The sequence below is a fragment of the Chionomys nivalis genome, chromosome 9 (assembly GCF_950005125.1).
Source record: "Chionomys nivalis chromosome 9, mChiNiv1.1, whole genome shotgun sequence".
NCBI classification, from domain to species: domain Eukaryota; kingdom Metazoa; phylum Chordata; class Mammalia; order Rodentia; family Cricetidae; genus Chionomys; species Chionomys nivalis.
This window is the reverse complement of record NC_080094.1, coordinates 8,500,953-8,524,102: the sequence shown is the minus strand read 5'-3', so window position 1 is coordinate 8,524,102 and position 23,150 is coordinate 8,500,953. Positions and strand designations below refer to the sequence as shown.

The window sequence follows — 23,150 nt, the reverse complement described above, 5'->3', positions numbered from 1 at the left end:
GAATGTCAATGAATTATGGAAATCTGTAAACCACTACCCCACACAAAATTAAGTCTTTCTTTGATTCTTTTTGAAATCAGCAATCACATCAGAGAAGCAGAGTCCTCTGGCTGTGACCAAGTTTCCAGGGCATCCCAGGGCCGGGACTGTGCAGTGTCCTCCACAGTGAGGGTCTGCGTGAGCCCTTCCTCTCCAGCTTCAGATCGGAACCTTGGCTTTGACAGTCTCGGCCCATGCCTGGTCTGTATCCTTTCACCGACAGCCCAGGAGTGGTGATTAATTTCCTGAACCTGGTAGAAATAATAGGGCCAGCTCATCTTGGCTGCTCTTCCGGCCTTTGTCTCCAACTTGCAACCGGTTCTCTCCCCTTAGCGAACGCTGCCCCCGTGTGGCCAAAAGCTGCATTGCTCATACCAGGAATAGAAGGCGGAGCTTCTCTGCTACACCAAGTCAGGAAGTTGCCCTAACCTGCTTTAACACAACCAAAAGCTACGGCTACCTGACCTTCCAGAATTCTCCAGTGAGAGAAGCGAGCAACCTAATTGGATGCAGCCTTCCCTTTGGTGTATCTTAACTTCATTGCTGAAATCATATTTTGACCCAAGGTGTCAGTTTACTAATGCATACCACGTAACAACGGGCCCCATACGCTCTCTAGCGATGAAATTGACATATGAAAATGAAAAGCCAGCGGGATGGCTCAGTAAAAAGCTTGCCTCACACGCCTGACAACCTGAGTTGGACCCCCAGAGCACACATAAAAGTCAAAGGAGAAAACCGACTCCACAAAGTTGCCCTCTGACCTCCAGTGTGCGATGCCACACACACACACACACACACACACACACCACACACCACATGGTATTCCCATTTACAACAGTAAGCAAAGAAACACATGTTAAACACACAAGAGCACAGAGGCTGCTGAGTACACACACGAGTTCAGGAAACACTTGCTATAATTCGGTTTTTTTGTTTTGCTTTTTAAGTTTGCTTTTACTATTTTTAATAATATATAGGTGTGTCTGCATGAGCCCAAGTACTAACAGGAGCCAGAGGCATCAGATTCCCTAGAGCTGGACCGAAACTCTGGCCAAATTCAGTTTTTGTAGATGGCTTAAGAACCCCCTTGAGCTGAGCCACTGGTGGTGGCACACACCTTTAATCCCAGCACTTGGGAGGCAGAGTCTGCGGATCTCTGTGAGTTCAAGGCCAGCCTGGTCTACAGAGTAAGCTCCCGGACAGCCAGGGCTACACAGAGAAACCCTGTCTCAAAAACCTACAAAAAAAAGAGGCCCAGCTTGACGGGCTGACAGACTGATAGCTCGGTGGCTGAGAGCATTGGTGCGCTTATGGGAGAGAACCGCCTCCCCCGGGCTCTCCTCTGGCTTCTTACACACCCTGACACCACCACCCCCCAATAAATTTTTTAATGTAATTTGTGTTTTTAAAATAACTGCCTTAACAGAAAATAATTTAAGTTTTTCTAGCTCATACGTGTATGTGTGTTTTGTCTGTGTATTTGTCTGTGCACTACTGCCTGCCTAGTATCTACAAAGGCCAGATGAGGCCATTGGAGCCCCCGGGATTGAAGCCACAGGTGGTTGTGAGCTGCCCTGTGGGTGCTGGGAATCGAACCCAAGTAATTCCTCTCTCTGCAAGGACTCTTAAGCGCTGGGCCATCCAGCTCACTCTTGTTTCTGAGACAAAGTCTCAGCTCTGTAGCCCAGACGGACCTTGATTTCGGGTCTCGGCTTCTGGACCGTCAGACCTGGGTGTGTTGGCTGTAGACATCTCCTCCTGGAAGGATGGAGCAGGGAGGATCATGGCACCCTCAGCTGTGTATATAAGCCACCCTGCCCAACCAGGTGAATGCAATTAATTCTGCTCTAATTGTATGGGAAAGGGGGAGACGGGGGCTGGGAAAAGTTGGAGTATAGAGGTGCAGAAGCATTGAGGATGGGGCTCCTCTACGGTCTCTGGGGGGAGCCATCATCCCTACTGTGTAAAGACCTTCCAGTTTTCGGGCCATTCACACTCCTGCTGGTGACCACTCACCCCCGGAGTGAACTTTGGTGGCGCGGCACTTTGGTTTGTCATTGAGACCTAAGGAGTGGAGAGGAAGGAATTTTCCCAGAGGGAAGGAATTTTAGCAGCTTGGCTCGCCTAGAATCCCAGCACCCAGGAGGGGGAAGCAGCTATAATGCCTATGCAGTGGATTTGACCCCTAAAAAAACGCAGTTTTGTTGGGCTGAGCCAAACTCAGCTTGATGGCAGTCTACCTCGGGGGGCATAACCCCATACCGCACACCTCCATGCCCAGTGTGCATGGTTCTGAGAATGAAACCAGGGCTTGCCTGCCAGCCAAGAACTCTACCAATGAAGCTACAGCTTTGCATTGTGGTTTGTTTTGTTTTTGTTTTTTGTGAGAATGGGGATTGGTTTCATGAAACTGCGGTGGGCGGGGGGAGGTCATGTAGCTCAGGCTGGCTTCAAAGATATTCTTGTAGTCAACTCTTGATCTTGAACTCCTGGTCCTCCTGTCTCCTTCTACCACAACCCCAAGTGCTGGGGCTACAGGCCCTTGGATGGAGAGAATTTGAAAAGCAAGAGCTAGCCACCATCACAAATGCAGGGACGCACCCAGTCATCCCATCAGGAGGAAGGGCTGTGAAGGTGAGCCCAGACCCTTGTTTTCCATTATCGATGCTGTTGATGATTTAACCATTTGCATATCTGACTTGGTCTTTTTATTGAGAGCAATTTCGTCAGGATGGTAGGGGCTGTGAAAAACACTCGCTACTCAAGGGCAGGATCAGCTGCCAGAGCAACTGTGTATCTTCAAGAAAACCCAAAGCTCCAGCAAAACTCCGGCCACCTTGAGGTCTGAGCTCCTCCACCAAGAGCACCCATACTGCCATGTACCTGCTGCCAGCGCCACCATGTCCACTTGGGCTGAAAGATTTTTTTTTTTGCCAGTTCTTAAGGTTATGAGATTCGTATTACCAAGAATTTCAGACATATAAGAAAATTAACGCATCACTACATCATAATTGTAAGACTTGCGCGTTTCAAATTCGAACAGAATAAGATCTCAACTGATGCCACGTGATGGTGGCGCATGCCTTTGATCCTAGGTGGAGCTCTGAGTTCAAGGCCAGCCTGGTAAACGAGAGCGAGATCCTGGACAGCCAGGGCACTTGCTCTTCCAGCCTCTTCCAGGACCGGATACACAGGTGCAGTTATACATATGAACAAAACACATGCACATACATCTTTTTTTCTTAGATTTATTCTTTATGTGCTCGGGCGTTTTGCCTGCACATACATGCATACCCAGTGCCCTCAGAAGTCAGAAAGGAGGAGTTGGATCACCTGGAACCAAAGTTACAGATGATTGTGAGCCACCATGAGGGTGCTGGAACTGACCCTCAGGAAGAGCAACAAAGTGCTCTTAACCACTGAGCCATTTCTGTGATTCCAGAATAAATAAATCTTTTAAAAAGAAATGAGAGCCGGGCGGTGGTGGCGCACGCCTTTAATCCCAGCACTCGGGAGGCAGAGGCAGGCGGATCTCTGTGAGTTCGAGACCAGCCTGGTCTACAGAGCTAATTCCAGGACAGGCTCCAAAACCACAGAGAAACCCTGTCTCGAAAAAACCAAAAAAAAAATAAATAAATAAAAAGAAATGAAAAGGTTTAGTGCATGAAAGCGTGTTAATCCAGATGTGACTAGTGTGGTCAGTGATGGTGCCATGAGGCCAGGGGTAATGCAAGGTCATGTCTTAAGATTTATTACTTACACACATGTGTGTGAGCCTGCTGAAGCTTATGTGACCCACTCGAGTCCAGGGGCCCTCAGAGGTGAAAGGGCATCAATTTGTGAGCGGCTGTGAGCTACTGGGAACGAAACCCTGGAATCATCTTTTAAAGATGTTGACAGTTACAAGTGAGACAGGGATCCCGGAAGGCATGGTGGAAGAGAAAGAGACAGGCTCAACTTTTTTTTTTAACATTTTTTTTTATTTATTTATTATGTGTACAACATTCCTTCCATGTGTGCCTGAATGCCAGAAGGGGGCGCTGGGTCTCATTATAGATGGCTGTGAGCCACCATGTGGTTGCTGGGAATTGAACTCAGGACCTCTGGAAGAGCAGTCAGTGCTCTTAACCACTGAGCCATTTCTCCAGCCCAATATTTACTTATTTATTATGTATACAATATTCTGTCTGTGTATATGCCTGCAGGCCAGAAGAGGGCACCAGATCCCATTACAGATGGTTGTGAACCACCATGTGGTTGCTGGGAATTGAACTCAGGACCTTTGGAAGAGCAGCCAGTGCTCTTAACCTCTGAGCCATCTCTCCAGCCCCCAGGCTCAACTTTCACTCTCTCACATCAGGACCAGTCTCATCCTAGAATGCCCTCACTTTCCTCTTCAGGGTGACATACTGGGGTTGGTGGTGATGGGCGACTGGTTTGTTTTTGAGACAAACCAGGCTTAAACTTCCAATTCCCCTGCCTCCACCTCCCACATACTGGGATTACAGACCTGAGCCACCACCCCCACCCCCAGAACACCTTACTTTAATCTGGAACCCACTTACCCCATATCCACTTTGCGCAGCACAAAGCAGAGACATCCCAATTCAGACCCCAAGTAGAGAAGACAGCAGTAGCAATACCATCTGCAACTTCTAATCCTCCCCGCTCTGCTTCCAACACGTGTCCAAAGCAGACAGAGCCCTGAGTTAAGTCCTGAGAGTGTGTGCTGGTGGCATGGGGCACCAGGTGTCAAGGACACCGTCAGAGGGATGGCAAAGCCTTCCTCGGGTCTGAGGGAAATGCTGACCTGTGTTGGAAATGTCCACTGTAGCCCCTCTTCCTCCCGGGATGTTTATGGCCATGTGAGTTCAAGGCCAGCATGGCCTATCCCTCTACAACCCTACAAAGATGAGCTACTGTCTCCTTGAAGCAGCGGCACAGCATAAGCCCCGCCTCCTTCTACAGCTGTTTGCATTAAGCGTCCCCCTGGTGGTGGTGGTGGTGGTGGTGGTGTTTCTCTAGCCCAGCCCAGCCCACCCAATCGCCAACTTCTTTTCTGTGTCCATTTGGCGCCTCACTGCTTCACTGCCTCACTGCCTGAGCTGGATCCATTGCTGGGGCCGTGGTGGACGAGGCAAACACAGAGATCGTAGGTATGCACCACCATGCTAGTTTCTGCGGTGCTAGGGAGGGATACACGCGGGATTCCCCAATACCAGATGAGCACCCTGACAATCCTCAGCATGATTCATTCTTTTTAAAGTTAAATTGGGTCTCTGGTGTACCAAAAAGCACCTGCACCCTCTTACACCAATGCCGTGACCACACTGCATTAAGGGCCCTTTTATTCCAATGTCATGACCACATTATGTATGGAGTGGAAAGTACCTCCCTGGATCATGAACGTTAAACTAACCCTCCAACTGGCTCAAACACATAGATCTTTGAGAACTTGCCCCAGGTAGTAACGTTGAACAGTAAAGCTGAGAACAAGGAATGGTCTTCACTGTTTATACAGGAGTCACCTGGTGGTGACCCTCCACAGCTTTGAGGGATATGGTCCTATCTCTCTGTCTTTGGATCCTAGGGGGAGCCACCCATGAGTTTACTCCAGCATTCAATTAGTATTTTCCAAGAAAGCACCTCTCAAAAATCAAGAAAAATCTAACGTGCTGGCACACACCTGTAATCCCAGCCCCCAGGACATGCGAGCAGGACAGTTATACCTCATGTCCAGCTAGAAGAGCGTGTCTGGAGAGGGATTCCTATCCTCCCCAGCTCACTGTTCCACAGCTGTCCTCGTCCTCAGGAGGGATCCCCACAGTCCCTTCAGGAAAGGATCTGGACGCCGCCCCACCCACCCACGGTGCCTGACCCAACAGGTCTGGTGAAACCTGACAATCTGCATTTCTAACGACTTTGCTATTCTGGGGCTGCTTTAGATGAACAGCTTCAAAAGAAATATACAGGGCTCCATAAGCGGTCCCGTGAGTAACAGCAGTAAACTGAAGTAGTAAGCCATGATGTTAGTGTCACCCAGAACCTGGGTGCTCAGATGAGTACGAAAAGTCAGATTCTAGAACATGAATGGACAAGAGCAGCACAGTTCACTAAGGTATGTGATCCACACCCTTAAAAAAATATATATATGGCCAGGCGGTGGTGGCGCATGCCTTTAATCCCAGCACTTGGGAGGCAGAGGCAGGTGGATCTCTGTGAGTTCGAGACCAGCCTGGTCTACAAGAGCTAGTTCCAGGACAGGCTCCAAAGCCACAGAGAAACCCTGTCTCGAAAAACCAAAAAAAAAAAAAAAATATATATATATATATATATATATATATATATATATATATATATACTTTCGTGTTCCGCAGGAGCTCGAGCCCTCCTGCTGCCACCCAATGAGGCCTGACCTCCGTTTCTCACTAAAGCTCAACCCTTTAGATCATATGGAAGATGCTCTGGCCTGTGGCACCTGCAGGCACGCACAAACCTGTAAGAATGTGAGGGCTGGAAAACCGGCTCAGTGGTTATGAATACTAACTTCTTTTCCAGAGGACCGGAGGTTCAGTTGCCAGCAGCCACCTCGGGCAGATCCCAGCTGTGCCTCTAAGGACCCAGGGCCCTTGGCCCCCATGGGTAGTGTGTTCACATAAACATAACGCATAATTACAAATGAAAGGAAAGGGCTGACCATCGTGAGCACTTGCACCCACAGGGGTCAGATGACAACCTCCTATTACTCCAGTGATCTGAGGTCCTTTTCTGGCCCCTGTGAGTGTCCACAGAAAGACACACAAATACTTTTAATGTTTTTTAACTTTATAATAATACAAAGAACCCAAGATGAAATCAGATCTGGTCACAGTAAGACTGATGCCAAGCACTCTCAACAAACCCTGGGCCACCAGGAGACACTGGGCTTCAGCACGGCCAGGTGCTTAACACACACACACACACACAACACCCTTGTTCCTTGTTCCTGGGTAGTGACCCAGAAGGCCAAGGGGCTGCTAGGTCTGGAGGCAGCAGCCAGGAATTTAGTCTTTGATTTAGTCTATATTTGAGTCACGAAGCAAGTTTGGGGGTCCTGCTTTTGTTACTTAGACAGGCTTTCCTTGAGTAACCAGAAAGAGACTCAATTCCCAATCCTGCTTCAGCCTCCCCAGCGCTGGGATTACAGGCCCGAGTTCCCAGCCCCCACTCACAGGGCCCCCTTTATAGTTTCAATAGACGGAATTTTTTTAAATACTCCATTACATTTTTTATTTATTAGTTGTATTTATTTTACATGACTGTGTGAGTATACATGTGTTTCAGGGACTGAACTCGGGTAATCGTTTGGAGCGCAAATGCTTTTACCACTGAACGATCTTACTGGTCCAAAAGTATGTGTTTGTTGAAGCTAGAGACCAACTTGCAGGCGTTGGTTCTTTCCTCCCGCCATATGGGTTCAAGCTTGGCAGGAAGTGGCTTTGTCCATGACCCATCTCACCAGCCCCATGCAACTTTCATAAAAAGACCCTTTCCACACTCACAGCTTTGATGATGGCTACTGAGAACTTAAGCGGAAAGGTAGGGTGACTATAATGATGTCATTCTACTCGTCCTAATTCACCATTCGGCCTGGTATCCCCGCGGGCTAGAAACAGCACAAGGGATTCACCCTTACTCCAGAAAAACTAAACCTAAACCCACCTTAAGGTTTAACTGGTCAGAGACAAGAGCAATAAACCCCAAGCTGAAAGAACCAAACCTCACGCTAACTGGCATCGCACCACACAGGAGAGATGCTGACTTACCAATGTAACTCCAGGCTCCTTTGGCTCAATATCAGAAGATATTTTTGAAAAGCCACAAAATTCATGGACTGGCAGAGGCTGGCAGTAAGAAACAGCTGGTACTGCAGGGGCTGGAGGGCTGGCCCCGCAGGACTCAGCTTCAACTCCTAGCACGCACATGGTAGCTCACAACCATCCTTCACTCCGGTTCTGGGGTGTCCCATGCCCTCTTGACTGCCTTGAGCAGCACACACACACGGTACACACACATACAATAAACATGTAAGTCTTTATCTGCTAGAGATGCACATTCACATAGTTCAGAGATTAAATTATGGCTGAGGTTTGCTTCCCAACAACCCACGCAAACCTGGGCAGGTAATCCCAGGATGTGGGAAGCAATGGAAAGAGAGCAAGTTTAAAGCCGGACTTAGGCACATGCTCAGTCTGATGGGCCTGGGCTATATACAGTGGACGGAGCCTGACTCAAAATCCAAGAAGGGGGCTGAAAGACCAAACCCTCATCCCCACAGAAAATAAAAACAACAACAACAATAATAATACAAAGAAAGCTACAACTTGGGTGTAAAAGGCACTCAGGCAGGCACTCGTCACCCGACATGCAGGTTCCCAGGTCCTGAAGATTGTCTTCCTTGTATAAAAGGCACCCGGGTACTCAACACCTGACCGAGAGCTAGTTCCAGGACAGGCTCCAAAGCTACAGAGAAACCCTGTCTCTAAAAACCAAAAGAAAAAAAAAAAGTGGAGAGTTGGTCCAGGAGTTAAGAGTGCGGGCTGCTCTGGCAGGACAGGGTTTAGTACTCAGCACCTATGTGGTGGCTTCATGACCACTCCTAACTCCAGTTCCAGGGGATGCAGCACCCTCTTCTGAGGTCCATGGGCACACACAAAAGTTGACTTTTTAAGTCAATAAAACAAGCGAAAGTTTATTTTTCAAGACAGGGTTCCCCAGTAGCTATGGAGCTTGTCCTGCAACTCACTCTGTAGACCAGGCTGGCCTCGAACTCCAGCAAAACAAGGCAAAGTTAAATTTAAAAAAGGAACCAGAGCCTGAGACCAGCAAGGTGGTGAGTGGGTAAGGACATCTGCAGCTAAGCCTAGTGATGAGTGCAGGTCAGTTTCTCCTTTCAGGGCTCATGGGGGAGGAAAAGCTAACTCTTAGAAAGTTTACACACACACAGCAAGAGCCAAGAACACAATAAAAACCAGAACACCAGAACTGTGAAACACCAAATCTATATTTACATCCACATATAACAACATACATAACTTTAAGCTGAAATATATCATAAATAAAGCATGTCTACGGTCTGACAACTTAAGTATCAACAATTAAATCAAACCGGAATGAAATAAATACATTAACAAAAATCCAACGAATTGTACCTCTATCACATGTACTGTTGTCTCACAGGAAAGACACAGGAAGCCAGTAGTATCAAGAGTTAATACTGATGGCAAGAACAGACTGTGAAGTACAAAGGGCTGTTCAAACACAAACAAAAACCTGCAATTTTTATGCATTCAGAAAATGTAACTAGAAAAATCTGAAAGCCCCCAGAATTTCAGCCTTAAACACAGTGACGTGCTTTCCAATAGATTTGGTGATTTTTTTTTTTTTAATGCAGGCTTAATTTTGCTCCCCCTCCCAAGATTCACATTCACCATCTCTGCGAGTTTCCTGCACACTCGCTGGATTTAGGCAAAGATTCTGTCAATCATCTTGCAAATGTGTTCACCCTCAAAGTGCAGGACCTAAGAAAGCAGTCTAGATTATGTACATATGGCTCAGCTTGTGGACGGGAACAGGGCCTAGTGTACATGTTCCTGATACAAAAAGCACTCTCTGCCAGAGCAGACACATCTCAACCAGGGTATCCCAGCACAGGACCCCCATGTTTCACTGTCAAAGCGGGGAGACGTTGGGTTCTTGGCGCTCTTCGCCCTTTTGTCCTAACAAGAGGGGTGGGGCAAGAAAAACAAGCAGTGCAAATTTACTTTTCAAACAGTTTCTTAATAAAATATTTTGGGTTTGCTAAACCCAAGAATTGTTGACTAAACTCAAGGCATCAAAGGAACTCAAGTTTAAAATGCCGAGTGAGCCAGCTGGTGGCTGTCGCCCCTCAATCCCAAGCTGCCTGTGCACTGAGGAAATCACCCTGACTGTAAAACAAAAAAACATGGAGACAAGGGTTACTAAGGCAGCTTTTCTCACCCTGCCTCCCAGGAGGCTCAGCCAGCAGCTCCACCCAGACTCCAGGTATTCGGAGTTCCCACTTCACACCAGACACACCAAGACTCCAGACACAAACTAAAAAATTTCCCCAAACCTCTCACTCCCTTTAAAATTGCTTCCCAGCATGCAATTCACACAAGGAAATTTGGCATATTTATTTAGACTTAACTCAAGACAAGTCTCTAAGAAACTGAATCTTACAGCAGAAATGAAGAACCGAGGTAGCTCCCCACGGAGCTTGGCTCGTCCACTCAATGTCGGCCACTCTACAGAGTGGTAGTTTCTCTGTAGGCACATTCGCTCAGAAGCACCACAGGCCACCCCCAGGCAGGATGCTGGGGTTCCAGAACCTGTACACACACAAAGACAACGGTATCTTCCTCGCTGAATAGCTGACAGCAGCTGACTAAAGGTGCAAGGTTCAGTCCTGCTGACCTCAGACGCACAGCGCATCTCCAGACTGTCAATACTTCCATCAGCAAGTTTGTTAAGACAAACAATAGATTGTGGAGGACTCAGCATCATACAGGGCAAGCAGATTTGCTTTAAAACATGTTTAAATGAAAAAGCAGAAAGAAGCAGAAACTGCTCAAATCATTGAGCTCCACAAGGAAACACACAGTACTTAAAGCAAGTTTACAACATAGGTATTTACAGTTACCTGAGGTGCGAGCTTTCCAACGGTCCCCACCCCACCCCACCCCCAAATGATTTCATTTCAGCAGCGCTCAAGTATGCAAAAACTTATTTGGTCAATTCTGTAAAAAAATATTTAGGGACAAAATAGATTTGCAGTCCCCATTTGTGTACAGCCCAACTGCTCCCACTAGTTTTTATTGCTATTTGGTACAAAAGTTAACAGAACTTTAGAGAATGTAGTGTTCCTTCTCTGCTCCAGAGTCTCTGTCCAGCACAGTCACGGCTTGTTCAGTAGCTCTCACAAGATGGACCAACTTGTGATTCCGTGGAAAGTATGTACTGCATCCAGCGAGACCTAAGGGGAAAGGGTTGAAAGGAATTAAGAAAAAGCACATTGTTGAAGGATTGATCGTATGGAATGAGCTGGAGAAATGGCTCTATAATTCCAAAGGAAGACCCACGTCAGGCAGCTCACAACTGCCTATAAGTTCCAGCTCCAAAGGATCAAACATCCTCTTTTAAAAGTCAAGAGCATTTGCACTCACAGGACATTCACTCACAGAAATACACATAAGCATCGTACTTCAGGGCTGGAGACGGTTCAGCGGCTAAGAACACACTGACTGTTCTTCCAGAGAACCCGGGTTAAATTCCCAGCACCCACAACTGTCTGTAGTTCTAACATCTGACACCCTCGCACAAACATGCAGGTAAAGCACCGATGCAAATAAAAATAATGAAAAAATAAGAGTAATATTTTTAAAGCACACATGAATCGACTAGGGGAACCTAAAAGTGCAAAGGATTCCTCTTACGCCCCAACTTCACCACCTACACAGCTAGAGACTAAATCCTGTTTGTGGACGACCCGGAGGGATGAGATAATTACACCAAGAGCCAGAACCCAGCATTCATCTGGCAGCCACAACTGCCACACCACACCCTCTGAAGGGTTACCCTGGGCCCTATTCCCGACGCTGGAGCATCTTCTCATCTCTGCATCCCGGCTGGTTCCATCCACGTGCACACAGAATGGCCTTATGGAACTCACCAGAGAGACCGCTGCCTCTGTCCAGAAGCCTAGCTATTTAACTGCAGTGCTCAATAAGGCTTAAGCCTAAGGCTGTGACATCTGAACGGACAGCCATGCAGTGCTGGCTAACAAGGCCTCCCTGAGCTCAGGAAGTTGCCACTCATACAAGGCTGACTTGTTAAGCCCAAACACACCTCTGCTTGCCGGTCCCCAGTTCCTTTCCTGGAACAGATTAAGGACTCTGAATATTCTGAATTGGTTCTAAACCAAGAAAGCAGGTGCAGCTTCAGCTCTGTATAGACCCACCACAATGCTAGGCAGAGGTGGGACTCTGTGAAGCCTGTCTTCTCACACTGGCTCCGAGTATGTGCCTCCCAGCCTCAGGTCCAAGACCTGTCTATCTCCAGCAGGCCTATTGTAACCCTTGGTCACTGGGTTGAAGGAGGGCAGCCATGGACTGTGTGTGCAGCATCCCAATTCAGCTTCCTTTCCGAGCAGCAGGAGTTGGGGTGTGGCCCATGGAGACCTAAGCTAACCTAACCGCCTGGCTGCAGTGAGGCTTACAGTACAATTCATCAGATACCCACTACATGGAAATATTCAACTACTACATGGGCTACCGTGACTATTTAACTACGGCAAGACACTCTCGGTCCCTGAGTATTGTAAACTTTAAAATAGTTTTAAAAAGCAGAACTGGGGCCACTTAGATGGCTCATCTGGTGCAGGCACTGGGTGCCGAGCCTGCCGATCTGAGTATCTCATGTATGGGAAGAGAAAACAAAGACGCTCTACTCGCACCCCCAGCACACAATCAACATACATCATTTAAAAATAATAATCATTAATTTTTTAAGAAGAAAATTAACCAATACAATAAAGATAGGTAACACTCACCTTTTTTCCAAAAAATCGGAAATCAAGTTTTTTTGTCATTTGGTCGGTAATGTGTATTTCCAATACAGTTCTCATAGCCTCTCTTCTGAAGCATGCTATTGGACAGGTGCTGATACGACACAGGCCTCTTTCCTAATTGAAGAGAAAGGATGAGGTCACTCAGAGGCCAGGACCAGCAACACGACAGGAGGTGCAGGTCTGTCTATGAAGCAGGTGGTCCGGTCATGTTTCTACAATAACAGTCACAAGAGACTAAGAAGGGGCAACAGTGGTGCACGCCTTTATCCCAGAGGCTGAGGCAGAGACAGAGACAGGCAGACAGCCTAGCTTACAAAGTGAGTTCAAGGCCAGTCAGGGCTACAAAAGCAGACCTTCTCTTAAAAAGAAATGCCAGGCCTGGTGGCATTCACCCTTAGTCCCAGCACTTAGAGGTAGAGCAGGAGGGCTGTCTAGAAGACTGAGGCTAGCCTGGTCTACACAGTGAGTTCCAGGACAGCTAGGGCTACATAGCGAGAGCCTGTCTCGAAAAATAGGTAGGTAGGTAGGCAGATAGGCAGGTAGGCAGGCAGGCAGGCAGGCAAGCAATCAAGCACACACACTTACTTAAACTGGGCATCAATCAACAAGTTGGTTCGGTTAAGGCACTTGCCACATAAGACTGGAGACCTGAATGTAGTGGAAGAGAACCAACTCAAGCGTCTACACACATCACACACAAGCAAGCAAAAACAAGGTACTTAAGAGTACGCTTATCATAAATCAAAACTCTGCAAAACAGGAAAGAGGTTAAGCACTTCTGTTGAAAGACCATGAAATATTGGACACCTAAATCCACATGTAGAAAAACTACTGCTTCAGGGGTAGGGATGGAGGTCAGTTGGTATGTTTGCCAACAGCACACAAAAGGCCCTGGGTCAGATAGCCTACACCCACAAATGCCACACATTACCACTTCAGCACAGCATTGGCACAATCGACTGCCATCGATGAAAACACTTGTGTCTGCAGAGCGGTTCTCAGGGCTTTACATACAAATCAAAATTAAACCGTCTCTCCTCCCAGGCCAACACTCTGCCCTGATATCACTCCAATCCTAAAAGGTTTGACTGTGGCTGTCTCTTTGGAGCAGCACAAACCCACAACACCACGATTTAGACAGGTCTGCAATGGAGACAGGTGGTTTACCTTCCTCCAAGCACTGGAAAGCACCAGGAAGCTCCATAAAACACAGCAAGGAAAGCAGTTCCCATGGGAACGCCGAGGACATACACAAGATGACCACTACATACAAGACACCCTCAACAGACCCAACAGCAGACAGTAAATGTACCGGTCAGTCTCTAGCACAACAACACAGAAGAACCCCAAACCCCACCACAGTGGGTACAGTGTTGGCCATGTCTTGTAGAAAGGAGAATAGAGTTGTGACAAAGGACCTAAGCAGGGTCTCTCGCAGTGGCAGTCATGTTTAGATTTTTCTTGGGAACAGTCTATATAGCCAGGCTTTAAATCAAATGCCTCGATCACCCAATGCTGGGATGACAGTCATGTACCACCATGCCCAGCTAGCTAGTACCTGGACTTCAACAGCGAGGAAAGGAACTACTTTTAGTTTGTTTTTATTGTTTTATTCTACATCATTTCCTTAAAAGAAACTCAAGACACTCCTGCAAAGTTAAGCTCTGAAGGCCCATAATTCACTGCTGCATGCTGGGAGGGTATGGAGGAATACTTGCTTGCACCTGAGCCCCTAAACTCAGCGCCAACCCAGTGCCTGTGGTAGTACCTTCGAGGGCTGGGCTGGTGCCTGTGTGTCCCACAGGCCCACAGGTATACAGAGGTCCAGAGGCGCTGTAGGGCTTCTGCATGGTCAACACACTGGGCGACTCCACCTCCCCGGGGCTCAGGAAACAGGCTTTGGGGGACAGGACAGACGATGGACACACAGGTTCTGGTAACAGCGAGGTGATGTTCCTGACCACAGGGTACTTGCGCAGCTCAAAGCCCCTTCTCCCGTTGGGCCCAGGATGTTCTGTATCCAGGGCCACCACACTTGATTTGAGTCTTTTGGAAAGTGGCTCACTGAACTCTGCTGTGGCACTGCCTGCATTCCGATGGCAGTAGTAGTCTCTCCCTTGAGGAGCCCATGGGCTATCAACCTTCATGGGATACTCCATGGAACCGTTGCCATTACTACTGCCGAGTGGGGACTGAGATGGGGCAGCTGGCAGGGCCTTGAGCTTCGGCTCGGGTCTTTTCACCTTATCCATAGCAGCAGAGATGCCACCTTTGGGAAACAGCTCTGACTGCTGCTGCCTGGTGGCCCCGAGGCCCCCAGTAGGCTGTGGCCTGTGTGACTTCAGGTTACTTGGGGCTAAAGTGCTGTTGTCTGGCCCTGATGTCTGGGGAGCTTTGCTTGGTCCCGAAGTGCCCTGCCGGACCTTTTCTGGGTGCAGGGACTTGGCCTGTGATGAGAAGGCAGGCTTGACCTTGGGCTTGTGCAGGCCAGATAAGGGAGGCACATCTTTGCCCAGCAGGGCAGGAGGACAGCCTGTCCGCCGGCTCCTCAGCACTGACTTGCTACTGCAGTTCTTGTGGGTGTCAGGGTAGTACCTGTGCTCCAGTCTCTGGTGCATCAACAGAACTTCCGGATAAAAGGTCTTAAAGGTACAAAAGGGGCAGGCGGTGCTGGGAATGAGACACTTGCTCAGAGAGATAGCAGGAGAGGAATGGAGTGCCCCAAGGGACAGATTCAAAGGCCTGTCCTGGCAGTCAGCACCGGGCTTGTACCTGCCTTCGGCCTCCCACTCCATCTTCTCCCTACGGCTAGCTTCCCAGGCCAGGGGCCCACCCGCTTCGAGTTTACAGGCAGGGCCACTGGCCTGAGGTTCGCCAGCTGCTCTCCTTTTCGGCACGTCCAGATAAGCAGGGGCAGGACTCTTTCGCACTTTCTCGCCGTCGTCAGCTGCATTTTTATGGAAATCCTGAGTATCCTTGTGTGCTGGTGAGAGAACACTCTGGAAGACAGAAGGCGTCTCCTTAAGCTGCTTGGCAGGCGGGCTGCCCTTAACATCTTTGGCACCATCAAGAAATCGTTTCAAATTTTTGGTGTGCGCACTGTCAGCGGTTCGTAATGCTTCCTGCGTCTCCTGGCTCCGGCCCTCACTTTTAGCCTCGGCCGCAGCATCCACCAGCTGCTTGTCCTTGTGATGTCTCTCCAGGTGGTACCGCAGAGAGGTCTTCTGGGCTGCGGCATACTCACAGAACTCACATTTGTACGGCTTCTCACCTACAACGAGATATTCCACTGTATCATGCATGACGTTTAGGAAAGGCGCCAAAAACAGCTCTACAAGCTAGACAAGCTATCTGCCAATCTTCTTATCTAGGCCATCTCAGCACCCCAGTGCGCTGCACACTTACTTAAACCTGCCTTTCCCCGAAAAAACTTACTGCACGCTTTAAATGACCTGACCTTCGCTGCTGCCTGGTGGCAGAGTCTGTGCACTTTTCCAGCTACAGAAATGGGAGCACTAAGAATTAACCAGTGCTCCCAAGGCTCGAGGCAAGCTCATGACTTACTAGCTCATGAGCAGAGAACTAACCAATACTCCAAAGCCTCGAGACAGGCTAACTTCCTAGCCCCACTATAGCTGCACCTACATCCAAACAGCAACAAATACACCCTTGCTTCATTCCAAAACTATAAAGCAGATTAAGAAAGAGTGTGACATTAAAATTATTGCATGTTTGCCTTAAGATGAGAGAATATGGCAGCCATAAACCATGAGAACAGGAGCCGCTGTCAAGTTGTTGCCCTGTTAAAGGACATGGCAACAGTGGCAAACAGCGCACACTTAAACCATCTGAACCACACAACAGCACATAATCGCTTTAGCTAACACATGCTTTAAGAAACAAGTCCTTTACCTGTATGCGTTCTGAGATGAATATTGAGGTAATAGTTTGAACGGAAAAACTTGCCACAGTAACTACACTCTCTCGAGGACGGGGGGGGCTTTGCTTTTCCTCCATCATCATTTTTATCTTAAAGTAGAAACAAAAATATTTGGGTAAGTCAGACGAAGCACATAATTCAGGCGTGCAGACTTCAGTGTTCCTGACAAAGCAGTTGGGGAAACCATGAAATAATTTTTTATTTTAGTTCTGAGTAGAAGTTTCAAAGGCTAAAAATAACATACCAAATGTCATAAGGCAATGTTTCATGTCTTATGCTATGTGCTTTTGTTTTGTTTTGGAGACAAGGTTTCACTATTCAGCCCTGACTAGGTTGGGACTCAGAAACCCACCTACCTGCCTGCCTCCCTACTGCTGGGATTAAAGGTGTGTGCCACCACACCCAGCACCACACTTTTGCTCTTTGTGTTCCAAAATGACCATTTAATAGATGAAACCCGGTTCATGCTTGAAGGTGGATGTACCCACTAGCCAGAGAAACCCCCTTACTCAGAAACAACCATTTTATTTGGAGGCAATATAAAACTTCCCATCCATCAGCAGAATACAGCTTGAGATTAAAAAAATTACCACTAGAGGGCGGCAAACACAAAATAACTTCAACAGCAACCCCTGGCTTGGTTTTGGGCAACCACCTAGGAAAGTCAAAATTTAGCCAAGTTTGGGAAGGTGGAGTTTATGGTTTCCAAGCAATCTCAGGAGAAGAGACCTGGCTGAGACAATTCCAAAGGCAAGGCTGAACTGCCTGTGTGAGGGACTCACTGGAAATGGGCCAGCCAAAACCGGGCTGAGGCTTTTTTCTCTCAAAGACTCCCTTAGTGAGTTTCTGCCATTTATAGCAGGTAGGCATAAATGACCCACCATGGCCTTCTCTGCCAGCTCTAGCAGTGAGTATAAAGGACCCACCACAGCCATCTTAAGTCTAGCCATCGGGCCATGACATAGGCAGTGGTAGATCACAGGTGCAGCAGTTCAAAAAGGGATATTTAAACTAGTCATTCTGCCTTAGAACTGATTTCCAATTACAGGCCTCTTCCCTGCTCTGCCACATGCTGCCTTCTTACTAATTTGCAAAGGCAGCTGATCCATACACCTGGCCTATGCCATCTCCATTATACCGGATCCCTACTAGGGAAGGGGACCCATAAAACACAACACCTGGCCTAACATGGTACCAGAGGCTTTGAAAATTCATCAGCTTCTTTTAGAACCTCTTGAAAATAACCTAAAGCAGACTGTACAACAGCACAGTGACTGGTGCCCTTACAGTCCCACTGCATTTACAGCTAGGCTCGCAGCTGTCAGGCTACATGTAGGCTTTGTTACAGCACATGTAAAAGGCTAGGTAGGAAACACCTCTAACACACAGGCATCTGGGCCTGCTTTCTAGCCCAGAGCTTGACTGGGACGCTGCTGTTCTGTATAGGGTTGCAAGCATTTACAACTAATGTTGGACTCATCCTAGGAAGGAAGGAGTGCCAGAGGTGGATAAGCCGATTTTGCAAACACGGAAATCATAAGGAAAGGTTGGGCAATGAATGTGTAGTGAATGGGTCACAGGAACCACAGCCAGACCCTGGCACTCCCACTTGTGGCAGTCAGGCCAGGGAGTCACCCCCTTAGGACCCCCATGGAGTTTCCCACCAACTCTAATGGCTGGTAGACTTCTTTCTCTGGAAACATGAGGGCGGGCATCTCCAGTACTGTGGCTATAGCAACTATCTATGAGGTCATTCTTACGATGTCACGGACACCATGTGTACTGTAGGTTTCTAAGGACTGAGGAATGGGACCATGCTTACTAGGTTTCCACTGACTCTGGAAACTCAGTTAACTAAGTATCTGTCATCTGTCAAGCCTAGCAGTAGCCAGAAAAGGAATGGGGTACTGGTTCAAAGGCACAGGTCTAGTCTAACTGTCTGACTCACCTGGTCTCATATAGACTGCCAACACACCACACAGTGCCACAAACACATCTCAAGCGTTGTCATTAACCTGTGGACCATGCTCCCCACACACATCAGGGGTATGAACTACTTTGAGCAGCAGAGCCCCATTCAGTGACAATGATTCAAGTGTGGGTGGGCAGCAGGATGAGACACAGGTGGATGGACTCCTTGGCTCTAGGCTCACAATCTTGAGAACCTGGACAACTGGTTGTTTCTATAAACACCATTAAAACACACCAAATTCATAGAGCAGGCCTGAAGTGGGTCGACATGCATGGATTTCACCTAGAGGCCACTCTGGAAGCTCACTCATGAACACTGGCCTCACCAACACCAAGGTGACCAGAATGCAGCAGCTGAGTCCACAGCAGGACTAGCTGACTGGTTTGGAAGTTCCCCTCCCCCCACCATCCCCACCCACCCCTGCTCCTTCTAGGACCACTAGAAACCCATCTAAACCCACATGAACATGGGTCTTGACAGACAGTCCTGGTCTTACAAGTTAAGAACAGGAATGCCGGGAACTGGGACAAAGTGCTGGGTCTCAGTCCCAGAACGCCCAGTGTCCTGCACCAGGTCACTGTTAGACGCGTTCATTCCAGTGCAGGAGGAGGCAAGCAGCATTCCCAGTCTCTACCCACTGGTGCACTAACTACAAAACCATTTGGACAGCCTTTACTTCCACCCAGTAAACAGTGACAGGAAAGAAGGGCCGAGATGCTAACGACTAGACGGAAGGATGATTCCAGTCTGGCTCCCACGCTCCCTGGCAGCACTGCCTGCAAGGCAGCAGAGTAGTACTCACCCAAATGGAGCCCTTCAGGGAGCCCATCCTCAGACCCATCTTCAGAGCCCCCTTCTCGGTCCACGGCCCCACTGTCTTCCAGCGTGCTAGCGAGGTCTGGGGAGCAAGTCCCAGGCTGTCTTCCATCCACAGACATGGTGGGCGATGGGGCATCAGCCCTCCTATCCTTCTTGTGCACTCTGGAGTGCAGGACAAGCTGGTGGTAGGTCCTGAAGGCTTTACTGCACTCAGAGCAGTGTGTGGGCTTCTCCTTGCTGCTGGGCAACTTGGGGTCACCATCCCCAGAAGGCACTTCACTGTTGGCATGTCTAGGTTTCTCTCTGTCTTGTGAGAGACCTGGACAACTGCTTCTATTTGTTTTGGACTTTGCAGAACCTTCCGACTTACCCCCAATCCAAATTTCTCCAAGTTCCTCTTTCTCTGAACATGAATCGTCATTGTCCGTGCTTCCTTCTTGGCCTGACTCTTTCACCTCTTCCTGGGCAATGGCCACTTTTCCTTTGGTGGCCAGTTGCCATGCCTGATAGGTGGTGAACGGGTCAAGCTGAGGTATACAGGTGATGGGCTTCACTGTAGTCTCTGAGTGGGATCTGGGTCTCAAGTTCAAAAACTGCAGCAGCTCTTCTCTGGGGGATGTGGGTCCCTCTTGTTGGGCATCAGGGGCTGTGTTACTGGCACTGGAGGTGGTTTCTTTGGCATGAACCTTACTGTGCTCAATGAGGCTCTGCTTATTCGGGAAGAGGAAGCCACAAACCATGCAGATCTTGTAGGGAGTGGAGATGTTCCCAGCCACATGTGCCTGAACCACTTCATTGATGGTGACAGGACTCTCCAGGCCCTGCTGTAACTTGCTCCTGGTGCCAGATTTGCCATTGTGTGTCCGCATGTGGTTCTTCAGAAACCACGGCTCCTTAAACCGTCTCCCGCACATGCTGCACCCATATGTGAAGGAGTCTTTATGTTTCTTCATATGGCTCTCAACATCGAAGGCCCCTGGGAATGTCTGCCCACAAACATCACAGCTCAGTTCTTCATTGTCTTTGCAGTTCTTCTCCTTCGGGGGTTCTGTCGGCACCTGACCCTTATCAAGAGGACTTAGATACTCAGCCTCCACACGCAGGACGGCTGGCTCGCAGAGGGTGGGCCGGTGCTGCAGGAGCACGTGTTGATTGAGGTCTTCTGCATGGGAAAAGGCCTGGCTGCAGAACATGCAGTCCAGGGGCATGTGCCCTTCAGCTGGGGTCATGCTCCTCTCCTGTGCGGCTCGGAAGGGGACTACAGCTGGCCCTTTGATGGACACAGCATCATCCACCTCCATCTGGGTGCCTAGAGAGCTGCTAATGACTTCTGGCCCGTCCATGTACACGAGGAGCGATTGAGTAGGCATGTTGCCTGCCACTTCGGGGTCAGCCGAATGCTGGGGATCTCTGAGTTAGAATAAGGCCACTTGTGAGAAGTCACGCAAACCTCCAGGAGCCCTGGGCTTTTAACTACAGTTCAGAGAGGAGTGTGTATTCCGGAGTTTGGGAAAAGCACAGTGATGAAAACGGGTCTTTCACAAACAAAGTCTCCTGGCTGCCCTGTGACTCAGACGTTAGTCAGCACAAGGGCCCTAGTTCTATTTGTCTCCATTGGGTGAGCGGCTCAGGTGAGCAAGACGTTGATTCCAGCAATGTGAAGGCAAGGAACTTCCAAACTCTGGAAGGAAAAAACAAGACAAGGTGAGGAAAGCTCAGAAAGAGGGCTTGGCCAATGAGTCACATGGTCTTTTCCACAAAAAGGGACTAGACTCAACTGCATCACCTTTAACTAATCCATAATGCATTATTATGCTAAACATGCTTGTTAATTAAATAATTAGCATATTTCCCAGCCGATACACTTACTGAGTAGAATTTCAACAGTGAGAAGAGTTTAAGCCAAAGCTCTGCTCACTGAAATATAAAAACCAAGTTTAAACAGGGAATGGTTACAACAGGCCAGACAGACTGAACTACAGAGTGAGTTCAAAGTAAGCCTTGTCAACACAAGTCTCAAAAATAAATATAATACATATAATAAATATGAGGTCAAGTTTTAGGATAGAATTGCTACAATCCTGCTGTCTCAGACACCACCAAGATACACATGTGCCTCCTATACACAGACCACAGAAGTTACAAAAGTCAAAGCGTGGCAGCACAAGCCTTTAATCCCAGTGCCCAGGAGGAAGAGGAAGGTGGGTCTCAGAGTTTGAGGCCAGCCCAGTCTATATATAGCAATTTCAAGAACAGCCAGAGCTACATAAGGAGACCCTGTCTCTAAGGAAAACGTTATGAAAACGAGCTGACAAAATGAGACTGCTTTAGGTAATACCCTAAAACACCAGTACTCAAAATGGTACCTGCACATAGGACACAAGGTCTCAGTATCTCAGCCACATAGAGATCCAAACCCTCAGCACACAACACAGGAGGTCCCCATTCAGACAAACCTCAGAATGGGCATTCACCTCGGCCTAGAGCTTTGGACGAGTTTGGACACTGGATGTGGCCAGATAGAGTAATGACCTCAGATGCAGAGGCCACTTACTTTGCAATGTTCACATTTCTAACAGGCTTCCACAGACCCGGCTCCGCGTGGCCCATTCCTCCATCAGAAAACACCTCCCTCTTTGTACTCCATCTTCCGCTTGGGCACTGGCCAGGTGGTAGGGAGGACGTCATTTAGCACTAAGAGGTCTGCTTCAGAGGCTGGTTTTTCACCTTTCGAGAACTAGCCCCTAAAAAGTCAGGGCCCTTCAAGGATTTGTTTCTACATAGTCCTTCTTCCTCTCCTCCTAAGGTGGTTAATTCCACCTAAAGAAACAAAGGGCACAAAGCCACCTGCAACAGTACCATTCTCCTCCCTTCTGCACCCCACCCCACTGGTGGGGTGAAGGCGGCTCTTTCCCGCTTCACATTACACAGCTGTGAGATCTGGAGCAGAGTGCGGAAGGGCAAGCCTTTGGCGGCGCTATAACTTCTTTGTCTCTGCCTTTATTACAATCACAATGGAGGCTAAGTACCTGAAGTAGTTGCCACCCTGTGACATAACAGAGACCTGAGTTCTAGCCCAAGGTGCCCTGGCAAAGCTAACTCAACCTGGGCACTTCCTGAGGTTAAAACTACAGCAAGGTTGACAAGCACTAAACCCTGTCTATGGCTGAGGACAGATCCACACAACCAAAGCACTGGCAGCAATCTAAGCTTGGGCCCGATTTTAGATTTATACACGTTTACTAACCTGACACCCGTAACCCGGGCACAATGTTCACTGGAAAATTAGGTACATACTCTGGAAATGCAGGATTTCAGCCTGCTGATCCACTTGTCTGTTCAGAGCCACAGAGTTAACTGCAGTTTGAGTAGTCACTTAGCGACTAAACATTCTTTCCTCTTTATTTTAAAAATGGTAGAGAAGCAATAATTACATCGAATAACAGTGAGTTCCAGGCCAACCTAGATTAAAGTATGAAACCCTATCTCAAAAAAGCTAAAAGCAAACCTGCTTGAACTGGGGGCACAATATGGGAGGGCTCATCTGTGAAGCCTAAGCTTTCTCTAACAAGCTCCCTTTCCGAAAGGTTGCCATCCTGGTTCAAATCATGACCACTCAGCTGAGGGGTAAGGGTAACTACAGTCCCGGAAAGTATCTGAGCACCTTCACTCATACAGCCTGCTTCCTGGACAGTGTATTCTGTTCAAATCTGCACTGTCCTTGTGTTTGACACTAGGTTTGGAATAAA

At 48.3% G+C, this 23,150-nt stretch overlaps 1 protein-coding gene across 1 annotated transcript; it reads right to left on the bottom strand.

The window, feature by feature from the left end:
- Positions 1 to 12,674: 12,674 nt before the first annotated feature.
- Positions 12,675 to 20,799, bottom strand: Znf217 (zinc finger protein 217). Its single transcript, XM_057780099.1, has 4 exons — positions 19,385 to 20,799; positions 16,583 to 16,699; positions 14,439 to 15,941; positions 12,675 to 12,784 (listed from the first exon to the last, which is right to left on the bottom strand). The coding sequence occupies exons 1-4, from the start codon at positions 20,769 to 20,771 to the stop codon at positions 12,675 to 12,677; spliced, it is 3,117 nt and encodes a 1,038-aa protein (XP_057636082.1). The 5' UTR covers positions 20,772 to 20,799.
- Between the last annotated feature and the right edge of the window lie 2,351 nt (positions 20,800 to 23,150).

Excerpts from the sequence above, each read along its gene's own strand:
- Znf217 (XM_057780099.1), bottom strand. The coding sequence starts at position 20,771 with ATGCCTACTCAATCGCTCCTCGTGTACATGGACGGGCCAGAAGTCATT. Across the intron at positions 16,700-19,384 it reads CCCTGAAGGGCTCCATTTGG|ATAAAAATGATGATGGAGGA; the intron begins GTGAGTACTACT and ends TTCTACTTTAAG. Across the intron at positions 12,785-14,438 it reads CACCAGCCCAGCCCTCGAAG|GAAAGAGGCCTGTGTCGTAT; the intron begins GTACTACCACAG and ends CTCTTCAATTAG.